This window comes from Chinchilla lanigera, unplaced genomic scaffold (genome assembly GCF_000276665.1).
Source record: "Chinchilla lanigera isolate Chin_1 unplaced genomic scaffold, ChiLan1.0 scaffold00092, whole genome shotgun sequence".
NCBI lineage: Eukaryota > Metazoa > Chordata > Mammalia > Rodentia > Chinchillidae > Chinchilla > Chinchilla lanigera.
In genome coordinates, this window is record NW_004955493.1 from 8205099 (window position 1) to 8226104 (window position 21006).

Here is a 21006-nt window from a genome sequence, read left to right on the forward strand (position 1 = left end):
GGCCCGACCCTGGCTTTGTTCAGCAGAGGGCTCGGTGGCGGTGTGACGCTGTCCTGCAAGGCGAGCCGGGCCATCCCTGGGGCCGCTTTGGGGCGGCGATGACAGCGCTGGGGGATGTGAACGGGGACCAGCTGGCGGACGTGGCCATCGGGGCCCCTGGGGAGCAGGAGAACCGGGGCGCTGTGTACGTGTTTCACGGAGTCTCAAGAGGGGGCGTCAGCCGGTGGCACAGCCAGGTGAGGCCCAGTCGCTGTTTCTGGCACTGTGGCGTCTTCTCTTTGCTTTTCCCTCTCCTTCACTCTGCCACCCGGGAAATCCTCCCCTTTCGCTTGTTTTCCCTCCTTGCCCAGCACCAGGCATCTTGTAAGCAGCGAGTGACACCCGTGTGGCTGAGAGCTGGGAATGTGCGTGGCCCATGCACTGCTTGCTTTGGGAGAGGATACTGGGGTAGTTTCCACCCAGGCCATTTCATCTCGCAGGACCTTTGCAAGGTGCACAGAGCTGGCATCAGCAAACCCACCTTACAGCTGTGGTTGGACCTGTCCGCAGTTCATGACAGAGCAGGAATGGCGATACAGGGCTCCCTCAGGTCTTTGGGGCTCCCTGTTGCCCATCAGTTTAGGTCCATTTGCCTTGTCTCTCTCTTTATTCATCCCTTCATCTCTCTGGGTACTACGTGATCTTCTAAAAATATTTTATTTTCCCTTACTTAAAAAATTATAATTGTTAGTGCATATTAATGGTTCAAGTTAACAGATTTAATCATGACATTTCCATAATGCACGCAATGTGCTTTAATTGTATCCACCCACCCTGCTACCTGCTCCTAGCTACACCTGGCTAATCCCCTTCTCCTTCTGGATAGGCTTTCTTCTATTTTCTTTGTCTTTTTGAGACAGGTTCTCACTATGCAGTTGAGGCTGGCCTTGAGCTCACTTTGTAGCCCAGGCTGGTCTCGAACTCTCAACGATCCTCTTGCCTCAGCTTCCCGAGTGCTGGGATTACAGGTGTGCGCCACCATGCCTGGCCCTCTTCTATTTTCATGTCAGAGTTTTTCTTCCAACATTTCACATATGAGAGAAAACATAATACTTGTCTTTCTGAGTCTAGCTCATTCCCCTTAACATGATGATCTCCAGATGGATCCATGTTCCTGGAAATGACATGGTTTTGTTCTTTTACGGCTGAGTAGTACGCCATTGTGTATACATATTTGTTTTCTTTACCCATTCATTGGTTGATGGAGATGTAGGCTGATCCCTGTCCTGGCTGTTGTGAATAGCGCTGAGATAAACTTGGACATGCAGGGAACTCTTTCATATGCTTCCTTTGGTTTGACTCCGTTGTGTCTATACCCGGGAGTGGTACAGCTATGCTGTATAATAATTCTATACTTAGTTTTTTGAGGAACTTCTGTACTCTTTTCCACAGCAGCAGTACCATATTCCCATGACAGTGTATGAGCTTTGCTTTTTCTCTGAATCCTCACTAGCACTTATTTTGTTTTCTTGATAATAGTTATTCTGACTGGAGTGAGGTGGAATCTCAGCTTATGTGTTTTGTTTGTTTGTTTGTTTGTTTGTTTGTGTTTGTTTGCGTTTAACAAACAAACAAAACTGGGAATCGAACCACGGCCTTCACACTGAGCTGCAACTTCAGCTTCCCTTCTTACCTTTTTAATTTTAAATTTTAAGACAGGGTCTCAATAAATGGCTAAGTTACCCAGGTTGGGCTGGACCTTGAAATTCTCCTGCCTCAGCCTTCCAGAGTGCTAGGATTATAGGCCTGCGCCACCATACTTGGCTTCAATATCGTTTTGATTTTCATTTTTTCTAATGGCTAAAGGTGTTGAGCTTATTTTTATACATTTATTGGCCTCTTGGACTTTTTTGAGAATTGTCTGTTCACCTTATTTGCCTATTATTGATCAGATTAATTGTTCATTTGCTATTAGATTTTTTGAGTTCTTTATATTTTCTAGATTAATCTATCTGAGAAATATACAGCAAATATCCCTCCCATTCTGCAGGCTGTCTCTTCACTCTGCTGATTGTTTCTTTTGCTATGCAGAAGCATTTTAATTTGGTATAATTCAATTTGTCAATTTTTCCTATTATTTCCTGAGCTCTGTTCAGAAAACTTGATGCCAGTAACAATATCTTTTTTTTTTTTTTTTTTTTTTTTTTTTTTCCAGTACCAGGAACCAAACTCACGACCTTGCGCTTGCCAGGCAGGTGCTTTGCCGCTGAGCTAAATCCCCAGCCCCCCAGTAACAATATCTTGAAATGTTTTCCCTAAATTTTTTCTAGTAGCTTCAAAATTGCAGATGATATGTGAAGACCTTTGTGTAGCTGTATGATTTTATTCTATTCCTGCCCTCCGTGAGCCCACCAGTGCCCATCTAGGGAGAAACACTACACCCAAAGTAACAAAGTTTCTTGAGAAGGGAGGGTTACTTTCCTCCGCAAGAACTGAAGAATCTCCAACTAAAATGTAGGCAAAGGATCTGAAGGGACATTTCCTCAAAGAAGATAAACAAAGGTCCAATAAAAATATGAAAAGATGTCAACATTATTAGTCGTCAGGCATCAGCAAATAAAAATCACAGTGAGGTAGTTTTGTATCTGCTAGAGTGGTTAGAATTAGAAAGGCTGATAGTGACAAGTGTTGGTGAGGGTGTAGAGAATTTGGAACCCTCTTGTACTGCTAGTGGGAATGTAAAATGGTGTGCCTGCTTTGGAAAACAGTCGGCAGTTACTCAAAAGACTTAATATAGAGTTGCCATATGGTCCAGCAGTTCTACCAGGGAATCGAAAACGTATCCACACAAAAACTTGTACATGAGTTGGCTGTGTAGTGGTGCGTGCCTGTCCTCCCAGCACTGGGGAGGTTGAGGCAGGAGGATTACCAGAAGTTCAAGGTCATCCTTAGCTACACAGGGAGTTCCAGGCCAGCCTGAACTACACAGGAGATCCTGTCTAAAACAAAACAAAACAAGGGGCTGGGGATTTAGCTCAGCGTCACAGCGCCTGCCTGGCAAGCACAAGGTCATGAGTTCAAATCCTGGTACCGGAAAAAACAAAACAAAACAAAACAAAACAACCCCCGCAAAAAAACCAACAAGGAACCTCTTGCATATGAATGTTCTTTGCAGCATTATTCATAATAGCCGAGGTAGGAATAATCCAAATATCTATCAACTGATGAAGAATGAGGTGCCCATATAGGATACAATACAGATGAACCTTAAAAATATTATGCCAACTAAAAGAAGCCAGTCACAAAGGGCCGTGTAGTGTATGATCACATTTGTACAAAATGTCCGCAATACGCAAATCTATACAGACAGGAAGCAGGCTAGCATTTGCCTAGCACAGCGAATGAGAGTAAGTGAAAGGCACAGGGTGACCTCCAGCAGACACAGGGTCGCTTTTTGAAGTGGTGACAATGTTCTGAGACTGACTGAGGTGATGGTGTCACAATTCTGTGAACACACTAACCCCTGTTGGGGTGTGTAGTTCAGTGGTGAACTGGATAGTGTGTGAATGGTATCTCAAGAAAGTTGTTACTCCCCCGACACAAAAAAAGCATTACGAAAGGTCCCTGAGGTTCTGCCATATCCGTGTGTCACTGGGCAAGCTGCTCACCTCTCTGTGCTCAGTTCCTCTGTGAAACTCAGCACAGGACGGTCAGTCTGATGACGGTGACAGAACCAGCCTTCCCCGGCCGCTGCTGGGTTGACTAAACGAGCTCAGGCGTGTACGGTGTTTAGAACCAGCACAGCGTTGGCTCCCACAAGGGCTCCTGGCTGGGTCACCCCGTGGTTGACATCATCGTGGTGGGAGGGTTTGTGGCAAGGAGAGGTCAAGACAAGAAGCCAGGCAGCAAGAAAAGCCAGCTTTGCTTTGATTTTTTCAGTGTGGGGGACATTGCGTGGTATCTGAGGGTTGAACCCAAGGAACATGAGCCACATTCCCAGCTCTTTAAAAAAACTGTCATCCTTTTCAACATTTTGAGACAGGATCTCACTGAATTGCCCAGGTTGGCCTTGACCCTGCAGTTCCGCTGCCTCCGCCTTCTGGGAGCTGGGGTTGTAGGTACTCACCACCCTGTTCATCTGTCAGTCTCCTTCCTGTGGGACTCTCTGGGAGTAACCAGGATCCCAGAAGGACTGCTGCGTTTAATCCCCACTTAAGTCAATGCCCCAGACACCCAGTCGCCTCCCCGTGGACTCCCTTTCTTAGAAGATCCAGCACACTGAGGACCACGCCTCCAACAGTTCACCTCTTGGGGAGCAAACCACATTCAAATCAGTGCCCAGTTCCTCCCCCCAGGACCCGCATAACTCGCTTTCTCTTCTGGACAGAGGGTCGCAGGCTCCCAGCTCACCCCCGCGCTCCAGCACTTCGGGCAGTCCCTGAGCGGGGGCCAGGACCTCACCCAGGATGGACTGGTGGATCTGGCCGTGGGGTCCCAGGGACACGTGCTGCTGCTCAGGTGAGAGCGGCTGCTTCGGACGCCCCCTATGTGATCTGAGCCCCATGTAGGGCACCCATCCCTCCCCCTCCGCCTCCCCCGTTGTGCCGCCAGGGCCCAGAGCCTAGGCTCAGCTCCATGTTCTCCCCACAGGACGAGACCTATCCTCAGGGTGGCAGTGACCATGAACTTCACACTTGAAAAGATCCCCCGCTCTATATTTGAGTGTCAGGAGCAGGCGGCCCCTGTCCAGGAGCTGGGTGATGCCACTGTCTGCTTTGATATTTATGAAAGTACCAAGAGTCAAGGACGTGAGTCCTCCCCCACCGACCCCGGACACCCTGACCCTCGGGGCCCCAACACAGGGCCCCTGTCTCCTGCCTGGCCCTTCCTTCCCTGGGGAGTGTCTCCCTCTGTCTCTGTCTCTCTCTTTGTCTGCCTGTCTCTGTCTCTCTCTGTCTCTCTGTCTCTCTGTCTCTCTCCCTGTCTCTCTCTCTCAGCCCCTGTCCCTCTCCATTTCTTTCTCTCCCCTGTCCCTTTCTCTCTCTCTGTGTCTCTGTCTCTGTCTCTGTCTCTCTCTGTCTCTCTGTCTCTCTCTCTCTCTCTCTCTGTCTTCCCCATGCACTGCTTTCCTTTCTAGGTAACTTCCAGAGCTCTGTGACCTTTCAACTTACCCTTGACCCCGGCCGCCTGAGTCCCCGTGCCATCTTCGAGACGACAAACACCCGGACTCTGAGTCAAAAGCGAGTCTTTGAGCTCGGCAAGCACTGTGAGACTGTGAAGCTGCTTCTGCCGGTGAGGCAGCCTCAGCTGGATGCGGGCGGAGGCCGTCTGGAGGCGGGCAGCAGGCTAGGCCAGGAAGGACCAGGGCGTGTGCTGGTGCTCTCCGGAGCTCAGCTCAGCACAGGCTCTGCCGTGCAGGCGGTGCTCAACACACAGTAGCTGAGAAAGCGAACGGACCCACTGAGGTTGGCTGCCACGGCCAGAGGGGGCACAGCTGGATTTCAGGAAAGGGAATAGGGCGGCTTGAAGTCTGGAGCTGCAGGCTGAGATTCTTCGGGCCCTTGCTGTGCACACACATATGGACGGCTCTGCTCCTCGGAGACGGGCTCTGTACAGAGAGCTCTGGACCCGGAGCAGGCGACAAAACTGCTCCTGCCCCCTGGGGAGCTCCTGGATGGGCAGAGGGAAAAAACCAAATGTGTTTCTAGATAGCAGATGTCAGGTAGTGATGGACACTGGCAGGAAAGGTAAAGCCAGGGGTGAGAACAGAGAGGAAGACACTGAGGGGAACGAGGCAGCCCGCACAGAGGCGGACAGGGCAGTTGCTGCGACGGTCCCGACACATGCCTACTGAGTGCGGGCGAGCATTTGCCGGGGCTTTCCTTGATACTCTCCCCTGCAACGCCTGTGCTCCAGGCCTGTGTGGAGGACTCGGTGACCCCCATTACTTTGCGCCTCAACTTCTCTCTGGAGGGTGAGCCCACCCCTTCCCTCGGAAACCTCGAGCCCATGCTGGCTGCGGATGCTCAGACCTACCTCACGGCCTCTGTGAGTGCAGGGCTCAGGGCTCTCTGCGGGGTCACGGCGGGTGGCGCTGGGTCTCAGGAAAACCCTGCATGGCCCTTCTCTCAGCTCCCCTTTGAGAAGAACTGCGGAGCTGACCACATCTGCCAGGACGACCTTGCCATCACCTTTGGCTTCTCGGGGTAAGCGTCCACCTGCTTAGGTTTGCCGCGGGGTCCTGCCTCCCTTCCAGGACCTGGGACTCAGAACCCGGGTATGCTGCCCCCGCCTCCTACCTTCCCGCCGCAGGCTTTACCCCGGCCCATTTCCTGCCTCAGTCACAGACTCCCCTCCCCGCCCCCCAATGCACAGCTTGAAGACCCTGGTGGTGGGGAGCAACCTGGAGCTGAACACGGAGGTGACAGTGTCCAATGATGGCGAAGACTCCTATGGCACCACAGTGACCTTCTTCTACCCAGAAGGGCTGTCCTATCGCCGTGTGGCAGAACACAAGGTATTCCCTCTATTGCGCTAGGAATCAGCACAGACAGATCTGGGCTGGGTGCGAAACTCAGACCAGGGGGCCATTGCTTAGCAGCTGTAATAGGCCGGAAGTCTGGCCTGGTCCCTGGTGGACACGGTGGTGTTGTCTTTTTTTTCTGGTACCGGGAATCAGGCTTAGGACCTTGTGCTTGCCAGGCAGGCGCTTGTGCCGCTAAGCTATATCCCTGGCACGGTGGTGTTGTCTGGGGCTTCTTTCTGCTCATGTGGTGTTGAGTTTTGAGCTTCACATTTTAAAGACACTGGCTATCCAAAATGAATTTCTGGAAGCCATTAATGTGGAGGGGAAGATATCCCACTGGAAATTTCTTTATATGCTATCTCACGTCAAGACCCCTTTTTCAAAGGAAAAAGTGCCCCAATCTTTAAATATTTTAAACGTTGTTATGTAGAAGAAACAGTCAAAGTTTTTGGTTACTTTGGTTTTGTTTGTTTGTTTGTTTCTTTCTTTCTTTCTTTTTTGTCTTTTTGAGACAGGGTCTCACTTTATAGTTCAGGCTGGCCTTGAGCTCACTTATGTAGCCCAGGCTGGCCTTGAACTCACAACGATCCTTCTGCCTCAGCCTCCCAAGGGCTTATTTGCTACCCTGAATTGGGGTTTGACAAAGTTTTTCTATGAAGAACCAGATAGAAATATTTCATCTGGATGAACTGTACAGTTTCCAATAACTTCCCCGTGGTAGAATGAAAGCACCCATTAATGTGAATAAGCATATCTGTGATCCAATAAAACTTTATTTATAACAATAGGATGTGGGCCATTTGCCAATCTCTGTTCTAGAAGTCAGAACTACAGCCAAGGGAGTCAAAGAGAAGCAGATTTTTTTCTTTTGCAAAAATTTTATTATGAAAAAATTTAAACATTTAAAAAAAATAGACCATAGTTCAACAAATCTCCCCAAAACTTATCACTCAGATTCAACAAGTACCAACACTTTTTGCCCCATGTTTTCATCTATTTTTTCCTTTGCTGAAATAGTTGAAAACAAATTCCAGACAGTAGTCAGCACACTCGTTCTTTTTTTTCTTTTTTTTTTTTTGGTTTATTCTCCGGTACCGGGGACCAAACTCACGACCTTGCGCTTGCCAGGCAGGCGCTTTTGCTGCTGAGCTAAATCCCCAGCCCCTCACACTCGTTCTTATTTCACTCTATAGCTCTGAAATTGGAGACATCTTACATGACCTCAGAACCATGATCTTACCCCAAGGATTGAAGGATTCTTTGGGGGTCTAGATCACAGTCTAATTTCCCTGCTAGTCTCAAAATGTCCTTTTGCCCCTGATTTATTTGAACTGGGATCTAATCTAGGTCACCTATATTTGTTTGTTATATCTGCCATGTCTTATTCCCAGTGGGAGGATATTTTAGTTAACATGTGAAAAAACACACTAGGAGAAGCACCCTCCAGTGCAGAGAATGACAGCCCTGTCCTTGAAGTGAGCCTAGACGTATCATCTAAGTGCTGTTTGTGACCTTCACTGGCTGCTGATTCTAGCAAGTGAGCAGTAAAAAATATCCTTGGAGACAATCTGGGAAACATGATCAGTATATTAAGGAATTATTGTTAATTTTGTTGAGTGTGGTTTTTTTGAGTCGTGTGGTTATTTTTAAAAAGTATTTTTATTAGTTGGTGGTCTACATTGAAGTATACCTGCATTAAACAATGCGATATCTGGAATATGCTTTCAACTATTCAGGAAAAGAAAAGGTGTAGAATAGCTGAATAAAACAAGTGCTGGAAACTGCTAATATCTTCAGCTGAGGGATAGATATCTGGGGACTGCTTCTGTAGTCTCTACTCTTGAGTATGTTTGAAAATTTCCATAATAAAAGGTCTTTAAAATAACAATAAATAAAAAGAAGGAAACTAATAAATGAGATTTCTACACTTGGAGAAAATTGGAGCAAATACTGTCTAAGGATCTTTTAAAAACATAACATTGAGCTGGGCGTGGTGGTACATACCTGCCCTCAGGAGGCTGAGGCAGGAGGATCGTTTTGAGTCGAGACCAGCCTGGGCTACAAAGTGAGCTCAAGGCCAGCCTCAACTGCATAGCGAGACCCTGTCTCAAAAAGACAAAACAACAACAACAACAACAAACCCAAAAAACAAAAAACATAACCTTAAGCTGTGTCACCATGTCACGGAGTCTCTCTGGAGCACTGGCAAATCCCCGCTGTCTTTTGTCCACCCGCCTTTGCCCAGAACCAGCGGCAGCCACGCTCCCCAAGGCTGACGTGCGACAGCGCCCCCGCTAGGACCCGGGGTCCTGGGAGCACCCGCTGCAGCATCAACCACCTCATCCTCCGCGGGGGCACACAGGTCGGTCTGACCCCTGCCCACCCCGGTCCCGGGCCCGTGCTGCTGAACTCCTCTATGACCTCTCTATTCCTCCCTCTTCCTCAGATGGCCTTTGTGGTCACCTTTGATGTCCCCCCCAAGGCTGTGCTGGGAAACCGGCTGCTTGTGACAGCCCACGTGAACAGGTGAGCGACCAGGCTTGGGTGGCGCTCCTCCCGCCCTTGGCCTCACACGCCATCCTCCTCCGCGGCCCTTGGCAGCCGGCCTTTCCTCATCTTCCAGTGAGAATAACATCCCCAAGACCAACAAGACCAGCTTCCAGCTGGAGCTCCCGGTGAAGTACGCTGTCTACACCGTGATCAGCAGGTACCCTGGCACCTCTCCCTCGCTCCAATGCGGGTGGCGCGGGGGAGGGGCTCTCACCTCCTGCAGCAGGTGGAATATCCGGCTTATTTGGGTTTTATTTATCATCCTTCCAAGTGGTAAGTGATCCTTCTAGCACCGCTGATTAATCAGTGGGTGTTTATTGTGAGCTAATAAAAGAAAGTATGATATCATTATCATTATAACCTACAATTAATAGAGGTTATAAGTCTCAGAACCCAAGATTCGCTTGGATTTCCTGGACATGTGAGACATACCTTTGAGGTCCCTACAGCTTTGTTGGGGAGCAGAATCACCAGGATCCAAGTCAGAATCTCATCCAGGGCAGCACCCTTGGGTGTGTTTCTGCACCCTGGGATGATGTGGGTGTGTTAATCAGCTTTCTATCACTGTGACAAAAACCTGACATGATCAGCTTACACAGAGAAAAGGCTTCCTTCTGCTCATGGTTTGGAAGTTCCAGTCCATGTTCCATTGGTCCCGTCACTTTGGGCCGCTGGGAAGGCAGTGCATCGTGGCAGGAATGCCTAGTGGAAGGGAAAGGATTATCTCAAGGCCAGAGAACAAAAACCAGAGGAAGAAGAGACTGCAGTCCCAGGTCTCTTTTAGCATCGCATCCTCAATGACCAGAAGACCTCCCACCTGGCCCCACCTTCTTTAGGCCCCACCACTGCGCAACAGCAATACCCCAGGACCTAGCCCATAACACATGGGCCTTCGGTGGCGCTCCGGATGCAGGAGATGGCAGTGGGAAGAGGGAGTGAGGACCTCCTGTCAGGGGGCATCTCAGCTATTGAATCTACAGCACTGGGCTTCCCCTAAGCGGTTCTTTCAGAATTACTTTTTGGGGAGGTCGGGTAGGGGTTGAGACAGGGTCTCACCATGTAGCCCAGGCTGGCCTCGAACTTGTGGCAATCCTCCTGCCTCAGCCTCCCAAGTACTGGGCATACATGCGTGCCCCACCACACTGATCAGAATTGCTCTTGACATTTGTGCAGGACAGTTTCTTGCAAGGAACAGACCCAGTGAAGCTTTAGAACCCTCTTCCCCTTTGTCTTTTTGGCAAGAGGAGGGACAGAGGATTTACTGCTGCACAGGCTGGATATCAGGGAGAAGCTGGACAAAGGCCCTTAAAATGCAGCCCATGGAGGATCACATAAGGAGTTTAAAACTAAAATGTAGCCAAGCACTTGAGCAGATACCTTCCTTCAGCAAATATCTTCCTAGTGTTTGCTATGTGCCAGGCGCAGTACCGTAGTGACCTTCTGTGAATTCATTTAACATCCGGCAAAAGTTCATTGAGGTCCTCTGTAATCAAAGCCAAACACAACAGGGGCCGGGGATATAGCTCAGTGGTACAAGTGCCTGCCTGGTAAAGCTCGAGGTCCTGAGTTCGATTCCCAGTGTCCTCCCCACCCAAAGACAACAAAACCGAACACAAACCCCTGCTCTCCCGGGGCATCTCCTGTTAGGTGCTCTTTTCAACCTCAGTGTTTCACACTCTCGTTTGCACTCGCACATCTGCCGGCCCCAGCAGGTGCACACTCAGGGTGTGTTTGCTGGGCTGTGCTCCGCGGTTCTCACATCTCGCGTGGCCAGGGCCGCCTCCAGCCACGTGTGGCTCTGTAGCTTGGCCACATTCTGCAGATGCGACTGTGTGGATGGGTGCTCAGAGAGGTCCTAGGTGCTGGTCTGGAGCTTTTTTTTTTTGGTACCGGGACCTTGTGCTTGCCAGGCAGGTACTTGTGCTGCTGAGCTCTATCCCCGGCCCTTGGAGCATTTTGAGAGAGGAAAGAATGAGACTTCAGAGTAGAACAGGCTGGGATTTGGATTGCGAGGCAAACGACAGATGCCTTTGCCCCAGAGGAATGGGGCAATGAGGGACCCAGGAGAGGGCAGCCGCCCTATGAAGGTCCTAGCGGGCTACTTCACGGCCGGGCTTGGGCCCACGCAGGCGTCAGGAGGAGGTGTGACACTGATGCCCTGTGAGGACGCTGTTGTCTCCCTCAGCTCCAAGCCCCAGGGCTGGAAAAGCCACGGGGACAGGAGAGCAGGGCCCAGGGAGGGCTTGGGCGAGCCCGGAAGTGGCTGTGCTCCAGGGGCTGCAGTCAGCAGTGCTCCCCTCCGTCTTCCCAAACTCTTGCTGTGTCCCCGACACACATCAGCATCCTGAACACCCGTGGGGAGCTGAAAGGAAAAACGAAGTGCAGAGAGGCGCGGGCTGTGGCCTCACTGTCCAGCCAGTCAGCGGCGTGAATCTCGGCGCCTTTCACAGCGCACGGCCGGGCCCCCAGCAGCCTCCGCTGTGGGAAACTCCTGCAGGCACCTAACCCGGCTCCCTCAACCCTCCTTTCCTCCACCCGAGCCACAGGCCTCACCCTGTGTCCCCCCAAGGCCCCACTGACCACCTGTCCCCTAGTGCCAGGTGCAGGGCCTGCTCGGGGGTCCCCGTGGGACCTCACATCCCCTCCAGCCTCTTCTCTCTCCAGCCAGGAGCAGTCAGTCAAGTACCTCAACTTCTCAGCCTCAGAGGAAGAGGGAAGCAGTGTGATCGTGCACAGATACCAGGCGAGTGGTAGGACCTCGGGTGCTCAGGCTGTGGCCTGGGAGTTTAGGGTGGGCCCTGCTCTCACTCCCTCTCCCTGTGCAGGTGAATAACCTGGGTCAGAGGGACTTGCCTGTCACCCTCAACTTCTGGGTGCCTGTGGAACTGAATGGAGCAGCGGTATGGACGGAAGTGGAGGTCTCCGACCCACAGGTAGTAGTGCTCCCCTACTGTGCCCGGCTCCTCCTCTCACGCCCTGCGCCTGGGTGCGCTGTGTTCGAACTGAGATGCTTGCTCCCTCCATGTCTTCTCCTAGAACCCGTCCGTCCAGTGCTCCTCGGAGCGACTGACTGCCACAGACGCTGACTTCCAGACTCACATGCGGAAGAATCCCGAGCTGGTGAGGAGGGCTGTGGGCTGCCCGCTACTCGAGTCTTGTGATGGAGGGATGTAATTCAGGACTCCGGCTGCATTTCAAAGGAGACTTGCTGGACAGCCTTGTTTGCTCAGCTACGACAGCTTCCCTCGAGTCAGAGCTGAATGTTGTCTTCTACCGTCACACTCATTGCCTCTGGCCAATGCTACTTCTCTGTCCCTAGGACTGCTCCATCGCTGACTGCCTGAGGTTCCGCTGTGACGTCCCCTCCTTTGGCATCCAGGAGGAGCTTGACTTCATCCTGAAGGGCAACCTCAGCTTCAGCTGGGTCAGCCAGGTGTGTGGCCCAACGGCGGGGCCCCTCCCCCAGCTCCTTCTTGTGCTCCACGGGTTCATGCCTTCCTCAGGCCGGGACATTTCCTGAACCCTGAGCTTCCCTTGGAACCTATGCCCCACATGGCCCCTCCTCCTTCGCAGACACTGCAGAAGAAGGTGCTGGTCGTCAGCGTGGCTGAAATCACATTCGACAGATCCGTGTATTCCCAGCTTCCAGGGCAGGAGGCATTTCTGAGAGCCCAGGTAGCGACTGTGTGGTAGGCAGTGGCCGGGCTGGTCAGAGGGCCCGGATGCTGCGTCCGTGTGTTGGCTAAGCATGCGCAAGCCCAGAGGGAGGAGGGATGAGGCAGGACAGTTGCCTCTGGGCAGGACTTCTGCCTACCACTACTTGGAGGAAGACCTGGGGAGGGAGGAGTGGGAGCTGAAAGCTGGGGAACCTGGAGGAGCCTGGGACAGCAGGAGGCCTGATACTTACTGGTGGGGTCACCTCCACTCCAGATGAAGACAGTGCTGGAGAAGTATGAGGTCCACAACCCCATCCCCCTCCTGGTGGGCAGCTCTGTGGGAGGCCTGCTGCTGCTGGCCCTCATCACAGCCTCACTGTACAAGGTGAGTGCTTTATGTCTTCTCTATCACCAGGTTTTGATGCCCCTCTTTCTACAGGATAAGAAAGAGCTTATTGTGGAAAGAGATGTACATTCTCTCTAGTTTTCCACATGCGAGAAAATCCCTCTGCCTGTGATGTCACTAGCCCCTGTTGGTCCCCATGTGTGTACCTTCCTGTCTGCTTCTCAGACCTTCTCTCATCTATCTCTGCCTTTCTTTTCTATCTTCTCCACTTTTCTACTTGACAAGAGACTACAACAAAAAACACAGACCCGAGTTTGAATGTTGACACTCCCACAGTTCTTGATTTCTTTGACGAGGTAAATGCCTGGTCTACTCTGGGTCTTGATGTTTTCATGTGAAGGTGATTCTGCTCATAGCTCACAGAATCTTGTCTCAGTCTAAATGACATAAGGCATAAAAGTTTCCATTGCTGTGCTTTGAACATAGGAGGTTCAGAGGTGATCATCTGTCCCTCTTTCCTTGTTACGTCTTCTCTTGTCTACTGGACTTCCTGATTTTCTTCTCCCAGGCTGGCTTCTTCAAACGTCAGTACAAGGAAATGATGGAGAATGCAAACGGACAGCTTGTTGCAGATAATGAGCCATCAGACCCCCAAGTTGTCCAATGAGAGACTGCCCCCTGTACACTTTGGACCTGCTCTGCCCCCAGAGATTTCCTAGCTCTGTTACTCTTACCTGAGGTGGGCCCAAGGGGGAAAGATACCTTCCACATGAGGACAGCTAGGACCCGGCTGCTTTCACTTTTGGGTGCATGCATCGTGGCTACTGGAGTGTCTTGTTCAGGAAAGGCCATTTGACTCATGAAACCTCCAACCAAGAACCCTGAGAACTGGTTCTTTGCCATGACACAGAAGACCTGAGTTGGAATTAAAACCTAAAAAGATATGGGCTAAAGTTGCAAGTCCCAGTGTCCCTCCACTAGCCACCAATGATCTTTCTAAAATATAGAACTAAAGAAGCCACTCTGCCTTATCTACTTTCAGTGGATTCCCATTGCTCCCAGGACAATGTCTGAATTCTCCAGGTTGATGCGAGAAGTACAGTTTTGTCTCCTAAAGGTGGGCTTCAGAGCACATGGCATGAGATGCACTATACTTCCGTGGCATTCTCGTTTCTAGTAAAACACAGCCAGCAGAAGTTTTTAGCTTCTTCTTGGGAGTCTCAGTCTAAGTTAGAATAAAACATCTGCACATTGCACTGTGTGAAGAGAGCTTCCAGCACTGGTCAGCATTTCTGCTGGGAAGAAGGTGCAGTCTCACAGGAGGGGATCCAGCACTACCACAGCTCAACTAGGTGCAGGTCAAAAGAGGCCCAGGCCACTGCTGTTTTTGAAGCTCTAAATGGAGTGTATGAGAATTCCCTGGATATGATTATAAAAAAGTGTATCTCAAATATTTGTATTAATAAATTAAAACATGTACGAAAGGTGTATGTAACTTTAAAGAAACTACGTCAAATGTCTAAGGTTAAGGTCTTCTGTGGATCTGAGTCATGGACAATGAGGGCCATTGGGACTCCTCATCATGGGGGACCCTGATCAGCCTGAGCCCTGGAGCCAGAAGAAGACTGTTAACCAGAGTGGGGATTATGAACATCTCTCTGTGGGGGTAACCTGAGCTCTTAGTTCCGTCTTATTCTTAGAGCTGTTGGAAAGTGGTGGGGCTGTGTGGGGAACTGAGGGGAGGGGGCAGGGACAGAGGAGGGACCACCCTGAGTGGCTGCTCTTCTGCCTGGAAAGGTCACCTGAGTGAACCAAGGCACAGGTGTTTCTTACCAACCCCAGGATGTGTTGAAGGGTGCTCACATGATCAGACTTGTTGAGAACCTGGTCCTAGAATGATGTTGGTCAAAATGTGTGCCACAAACTTCAGGTGATCACCGATAATCTTCCAAGTCATAACTTTTTGAACAAAAATGCAAGAAACAATTTTTATCTTCAGACGTCTCAAACATTGGAAACTGGCAATTGCTAGAGCGTTGCTGCCTCCTTGGTGATTGTGTTCTTAAAGCTTGCTCATGGACTGGGAGGACAGCAATGGGCTCTTGTTTCACACTCAGGCAATAGATGTTATTTTCACATAATCTTCCCTTGTGTGTTATTATTTTCATTCAGTACATTTGTATTTTGGGGGTTGCTATGGTGTTGTGTCATAGCCCTAAATCATAGAAATGGAACAATGGCTCAAAAGCATTAAAGTCATAATAACTATAATTGCTACAATTGAGTATAAGGTCATCAAGAGCAGCACTGCCTTTTTTGTTGAGCTTAGTGACACATAAAACAAATGTATGAATGTTGGGATGAGTGACTTAAGCCCAAAAATGAAAATATATCTAGAAAGTATGGTGCTATGCAAAAAATTGGATCTTATTTGTGCTGCTATGCATTCACATTTTTCTCTCTCTCTCTCTTTTTTTTTTTTTTGGTACCAGGGACTGAACTCAAGACCTTGCACATCGCAGGCAGGCACTTGTGCCACTGAACTATATCCCCAGCCCTGCATTCACTTCTTTTCTTAATTTTTTTTTATTTTAAAGATAAGAGAATGAAAACATATTAACAAACACACATTTAGAAAATAACACAAAAGCAGTACAAGCAATACAGAATTTCAGACAAGGTGGTAGGAAATTAATAATGGTTGTTGTATTACATATTGATATCTTCAAATTGGTTACTCAGATAAACAAATACAGACATATAAGATTGATCAAACGGTTAAACATTAACTGTTTCTTTCAATAGAGCCATAAAAGTCAGTAGTACAACTATGTTACCTATCCTGTGTATATACGTATTTTTCCCCTTCTTTCTTTTCTTTTCCCTCATCCCAGCTGTTTCTTTTTGAACAGTTTCCTTTCCTTTCACAATGTCTATTGTACCTCCTAGATTTTATTCACACTTTCAGATTCATACACTAGTGAGACAATATAGTGTTTACACATGCAGGTCTGATTTATTTCACTTATGAGTATGGTCTCTAGTTGTGTCCATTTTCCTATAAAACCTCGAGATTTTCTTTATAGCTGAGTAATATTCCATTATGTAAAAAATACCACAACTTTTTTATCCATTCCTCAGTGGATGGGTATTTGGGTTGCTTCCATGATTTAGCTATAACAAATTGCGAAATTGAATAGGAGTGGTGACAGTGGACATCCTTGTCTTGTTCCTGATTTTAAAGTGAAAGCTTTTAGTTTTTGTCCATTTAGTGTGATGTTGGCTTTTTGTTTGTCATAGATGACTGTGATCAGATTGAGGTAAAGACCATTTATTCCTATTTTCTGTAGGGTTTTTATCATGAATGTGTGTTGAACTTTGTCAAAAGCTTTTTCTGCATCTATTAAGATGATTATGTGATTTTTTAAATATTTGGCTCTGTTGATATGGTGTATTACATTGACTGAGTTGCATATATTGAACCATTCCTACATCCCTGGGATAAATCTGACTTGGTCATGGTGTGTTATCTTCTTGATGTTTTGCTGAATTCTGTTTGCTAGTATTTTATTGAGTATCTTTGCATCTATGTTCATTAGGGAGATTGGTCTATAGTTCTCTTTTTTTGGTTGGGTCCTTCTCTGGTTTTGGTATCAATATAACACTTGCCTTCAGAAATGAGTTAGGGAGAATTGCTTCCTATTCAATTCCATTAAAGAGTTTGAGGAGTGTTGGCATTAAATCTTCTCTGAATGTCTTGTAGAATTCAGCTGTGAATCCACCAGGATCCAGGCTTTTCTTGGTCAGTAGGTTTTTAATTACATTTTCAATTTCCATAATTGATATTGGGTTATCCAAGATTTTTAAATCTTCTTGATTCAACTGTGATAATTTATACTTATCTGGGAATCTGTCCATTTCTTCTGTGTTTTCCATCCTATGGTAGTAAAGATTATCAAAGTAGGTATTGATGATCTTCTGAATTTCTATAGGATCTGTAGTGATTTCATCTTTTTCATTCCTTATTGCATGAATTTGAGGTTTTTCCTTTCTTTTTTGATAAGGTTGGCTAGGGATTTATCAATTTTACTTATTCTTTCAAAGAACCAACTCTTTGATTCATTAATTCTTTCTAGCATTTTCTTCATCTCAATTGCATTTATTTCTGCCTTGATCTTTATAATTTCCTTTCTTCTTTGGGCTCTGGGCTTAACTTGTTCTTCTTTTTCTAAAAGTTTGAGGTGCAGCATTAGGCTATTTATTTGTTCTCATTCTGTTTTCCTGATATGTGAGTTCACTGCTATAAACTTTCTTCTGAGGACTGCTTTCAGTTCATCCCATAGATTTCAATAAGTTGTATTACCATTTTTGTTTGTCTGTAGATATTGTTTAATTTCTTCTGTGACCCATTGGTTGTTCAGGAGGCTATTATTTAATTTACATGTGTTTATGGAGTTCTTGTAGTACCTTTTGTCATTAATTTCCAATTTTTTTGCACTATGGTCAGATGATATATATGGGATAATTTTAATTCCTTTGCATTTAGTTAAGCATGTTCTATGGGTTAGTTCTGGTCTATTTTGGAGAAAGTCCCATGTGCAGCTGAGAAGAATGTATATTCTGATGTTGTGGGGTGGAACACTCTGTAAACATCTACTAAGTCCATTTGTTCACAAGTTTTGTTCAATTTTGCTATTTCTTTGCTGATTTTTTGTCATTGACCTATCCCTTTGTGTCAATGGATGTTAAGATCCCCCATTACAATAGTATTGTTAGTTATTTGGTTTTTCCTATCTATTAAGATTTGTCTTATATAGTTGGGTGCTCCCACATTTGGTGTATACATATTTATGATTGTTATCTCTTTCTCTTGAAGTTTTCCCCTCACAAGTATGTAGTGACCTTCTTTATCTCTTTTAATTGATGTTGGTTTGAAGTTTGCATTGTCTGCAAATAGAATAGCTAACCCTGCTTTTTTCTGGGTTCCTGTTGTATGTAGAATTGTTTTCCGGTTTTTCTCTGGTACCGGGAACCGAACTCACGACCTTGCACTTGCCAGGCAGGCGCTTTTGCCACTGAGCTAAATCCCCAGCCCCTGTAGAATTGTTTTCCATCATTTGACTTTCAGTCTATGAATTTCCTTCTGAGTTAAATGTGTTTCTTGTATACAGTGTATTGTTGGATTTTGTTTCTTGATCCACTCTACCAGTCTGTTTCTTTTGATTGGTGAATTGAGGCCATTTACATTAATGGTTATAACTGAAATGTGTTGGCTTATCTTTGTCATGTTATTGTAGCAGCAAAAGTCAGGCTATATTCCACAGAAGACCAAAGGACTCCTTAAGACAAACAGAGTGTATTAATTTTAGACCGGTCACAACCACACGTCCCTGACTAGCAGGTAGGAACATGGGGCCCCTGCCTGCCTTTGTTTCCATCTTATATACTTTTTGGTTTCCATGGTAACAGATTGGAACATTGTAGCCCTGGCCACACATTGCTTTCCTTGTGCCACGTGACTGGGTCAGGACCTGGTCATGAGCCCAACCACAATGATATATATTTTCTGTACTCTGTTAACCATACATTTCCTTTATGGTTACAATGTTTATCTAGGGCCAGGGAAGGGATGAAATAACCTAGGCAGGGTCATAGGTGGTTATCTGGGCCCAGGTGTTCTTTGACTTTGGGCCAAAGTCAGGACTGCAAAGTTAACTTTTTACAACCTCTCCGAGATGTTTCTCAAGACACATTTTGAGGCTTGTACTAAGGCTAAAACAATTCTGTCTTAAAAATGATATGTTAAGAGTTGCCGTCCCCTACATTATTTACCTATTGTTGGTTTACTACTTTTACTCTCTGTTTAATTGCTTGCTCTTTGAGGTGGTTCCTTTCTATTGTTGTTCTTGAAATTGTGGTCATTTCTATCTCTTTCTAGAATATCTTTAAGTACTTTGTATAAGGTTGGTTTGGTGCTTGTGAAGTTCTTCTGTCATTCTTTGTCATGGAAATATTTTATGTTTCCATTAAATTTGAAGGAAAGTTTTGCAGGATACATCAGTTTAGGTTGGAGATTATTTTGCTTCAGGATCTGGAATACTTCACTCCAAGCTCTTCTTAAGTTGATGGTTTGTGTTGAGAAATCTGCCATGATTCTTATGGGTTTTCCTTTATAAGTAATCTGTTTCTTTTCTCTAATGGTTTTTAATATTCTGTTCTTTTGCTGGATATCTAGGATCTTGATTATTATATGTCTGGGTGTAGTTTTATTTTGGTTATGGCTAGTTGGGGTTCTATATACTTCACCTGCATGTCAGATTCTTTTTCCATGCTTGGGAAATTTTCTGCTCTTACTTCTGCAAATATTCTTTTTATGTCATTTGTGTTGACTCCTGCTGTTTTGTGGACACCTATTAATCTTAAGTTGTTTCTTTTTACATCATCTTGCAATTGTTAAATTGATATTTCATGGTTCTTTGTTATTTTTAAGAGATCTTTCCTTTCACGATCGCTGGCTACAATGCTGTCTTCAAGATCTGAAAGTCTATCTTCAGCTTAATTCAAATAGTTTTGCCAGCTTTTGATGGAAGTTTTGATTTCCTGGATATCTCTTTGAATCTGTTTCATGCATTTTAGTTCTGTCCTGTATTGTCCATTTAGTGTTTCAATTGTTTTCCTGTGCTTGTCTATTTTTTTATATATGTCTTCTTTAGATGTGCTGAACAGTTCTTTCATTATTGTTGTCATTTCTTTTTTTACCTGGGAGATTATTTCTGATCTGATTTCCTCTATGGCCTGATGGAGTTGTTTCTTTACTTCAGTTGTGATCGTTTCAGAGATTTCAGGTGTGTGACTTCCAGGTTCTCCCATGTCAGTGCCTCCTGGACTTGTTCTGGGTGGGGTTGAGTTCTGAGATTGCATTTGGCTCCTACATCTTGTCATTTTGGATGTCAGATGGAAAGCGCTGCGCCACATGCTTCCCAGGCAGCTCACTTTTCCTAGTCAGACTCATCCCCAGATGGTAGAGAGCAGTGGATCCCCAGGCACTTGGTGCGGTGCACAGCTCAGACCACCACTGTGATGGTCAGGGAATGCTGGCCTTCGGTACCAGAGTCTCAGGCTGTCGATGGAAAGTGTGCAGGCCTCAGCTGTGAACCCAGTGGTAGTCAGACAGGGGCCACTGCTCCAGGGTCTGCTGGAAGCTGGGTGAGGGAGGGAGGGCCTCACCCACCAACCAAGATATTCACAGAGCTCGGGGCTGCCCCTGTGCCACACCCCTGTGTGCAAGCATCCGGCGGGGTGCAAGTGCAGGCCTAACCCGCCAACTAAGATGTGTGCGGAGCTGGGGACACCTCACCAGGGCCTGCAGGCAGCCCGTCAGAAGCAAGCGGGCCTCACCCGCCAACCGAGACGTCCACAGAGCTCAGGGTGGCTGAGAAGGCAGCCAGTGGAGCTCCTACATCCACTTCTAATCCACCTTCCATTTGGAAACTGTGGTGGCACATAGTAGGGTCACATAGCTTCAAAGCTCTTGTGTCATTTTTAAATATATATAGTGACTTCTCAGGCCAAGCAGCAAAGATTTCTTAAAAACAACTGCAATGCAAAGCTTTCTGACCCAAAACCAACTAATGTTATTGCTAAATATAGAAAAGAGAGGCAGGGCCGGGGATGAAGCTCAGTGGTGCAGCGCCTGCCTGGCAAGTGTGAGGCTGTGAGTTTGATTCCTAGTACCAGAGAGAGAGAGAGAGAGGAAGCTATAGTGATGTAAGTCAAAGTTGCTTTTTTAGCATAAGCAGGACAAATCACATAATTTCCAAGAAGCTTATAAAAAACAGTAGTGGAGTTAATGCTTGTATTGGAAGGCTGGTTTTTCTGTAAGTAACAACAGAAAAAAATGCATACGAACATACAAAGGGCCTTTACACTGCAAGTGGCCAAGGTACAGT

General features: G+C 47.1%; 1 protein-coding gene across 1 annotated transcript in view; it reads left to right on the plus strand.

Annotated features, from left to right (window-relative positions):
* The window catches only part of Itgax (integrin, alpha X (complement component 3 receptor 4 subunit)), a gene marked incomplete in the record, with an annotated part of 23704 nt that extends 8506 nt beyond the window's left edge, over positions 1-15198 (plus strand). The window contains 17 exon segments of the mRNA XM_013504859.1: positions 27-236; positions 4367-4497; positions 4630-4787; positions 5117-5271; positions 5896-6027; positions 6112-6185; positions 6355-6496; positions 8751-8867; positions 8952-9031; positions 9129-9212; positions 11720-11798; positions 11881-11988; positions 12092-12175; positions 12375-12488; positions 12629-12730; positions 12986-13096; positions 13626-15198. Of these exon segments, the coding sequence (XP_013360313.1) occupies positions 27-236; positions 4367-4497; positions 4630-4787; positions 5117-5271; positions 5896-6027; positions 6112-6185; positions 6355-6496; positions 8751-8867; positions 8952-9031; positions 9129-9212; positions 11720-11798; positions 11881-11988; positions 12092-12175; positions 12375-12488; positions 12629-12730; positions 12986-13096; positions 13626-13724 (1980 nt within the window).
* Between the last annotated feature and the right edge of the window lie 5808 nt (positions 15199-21006).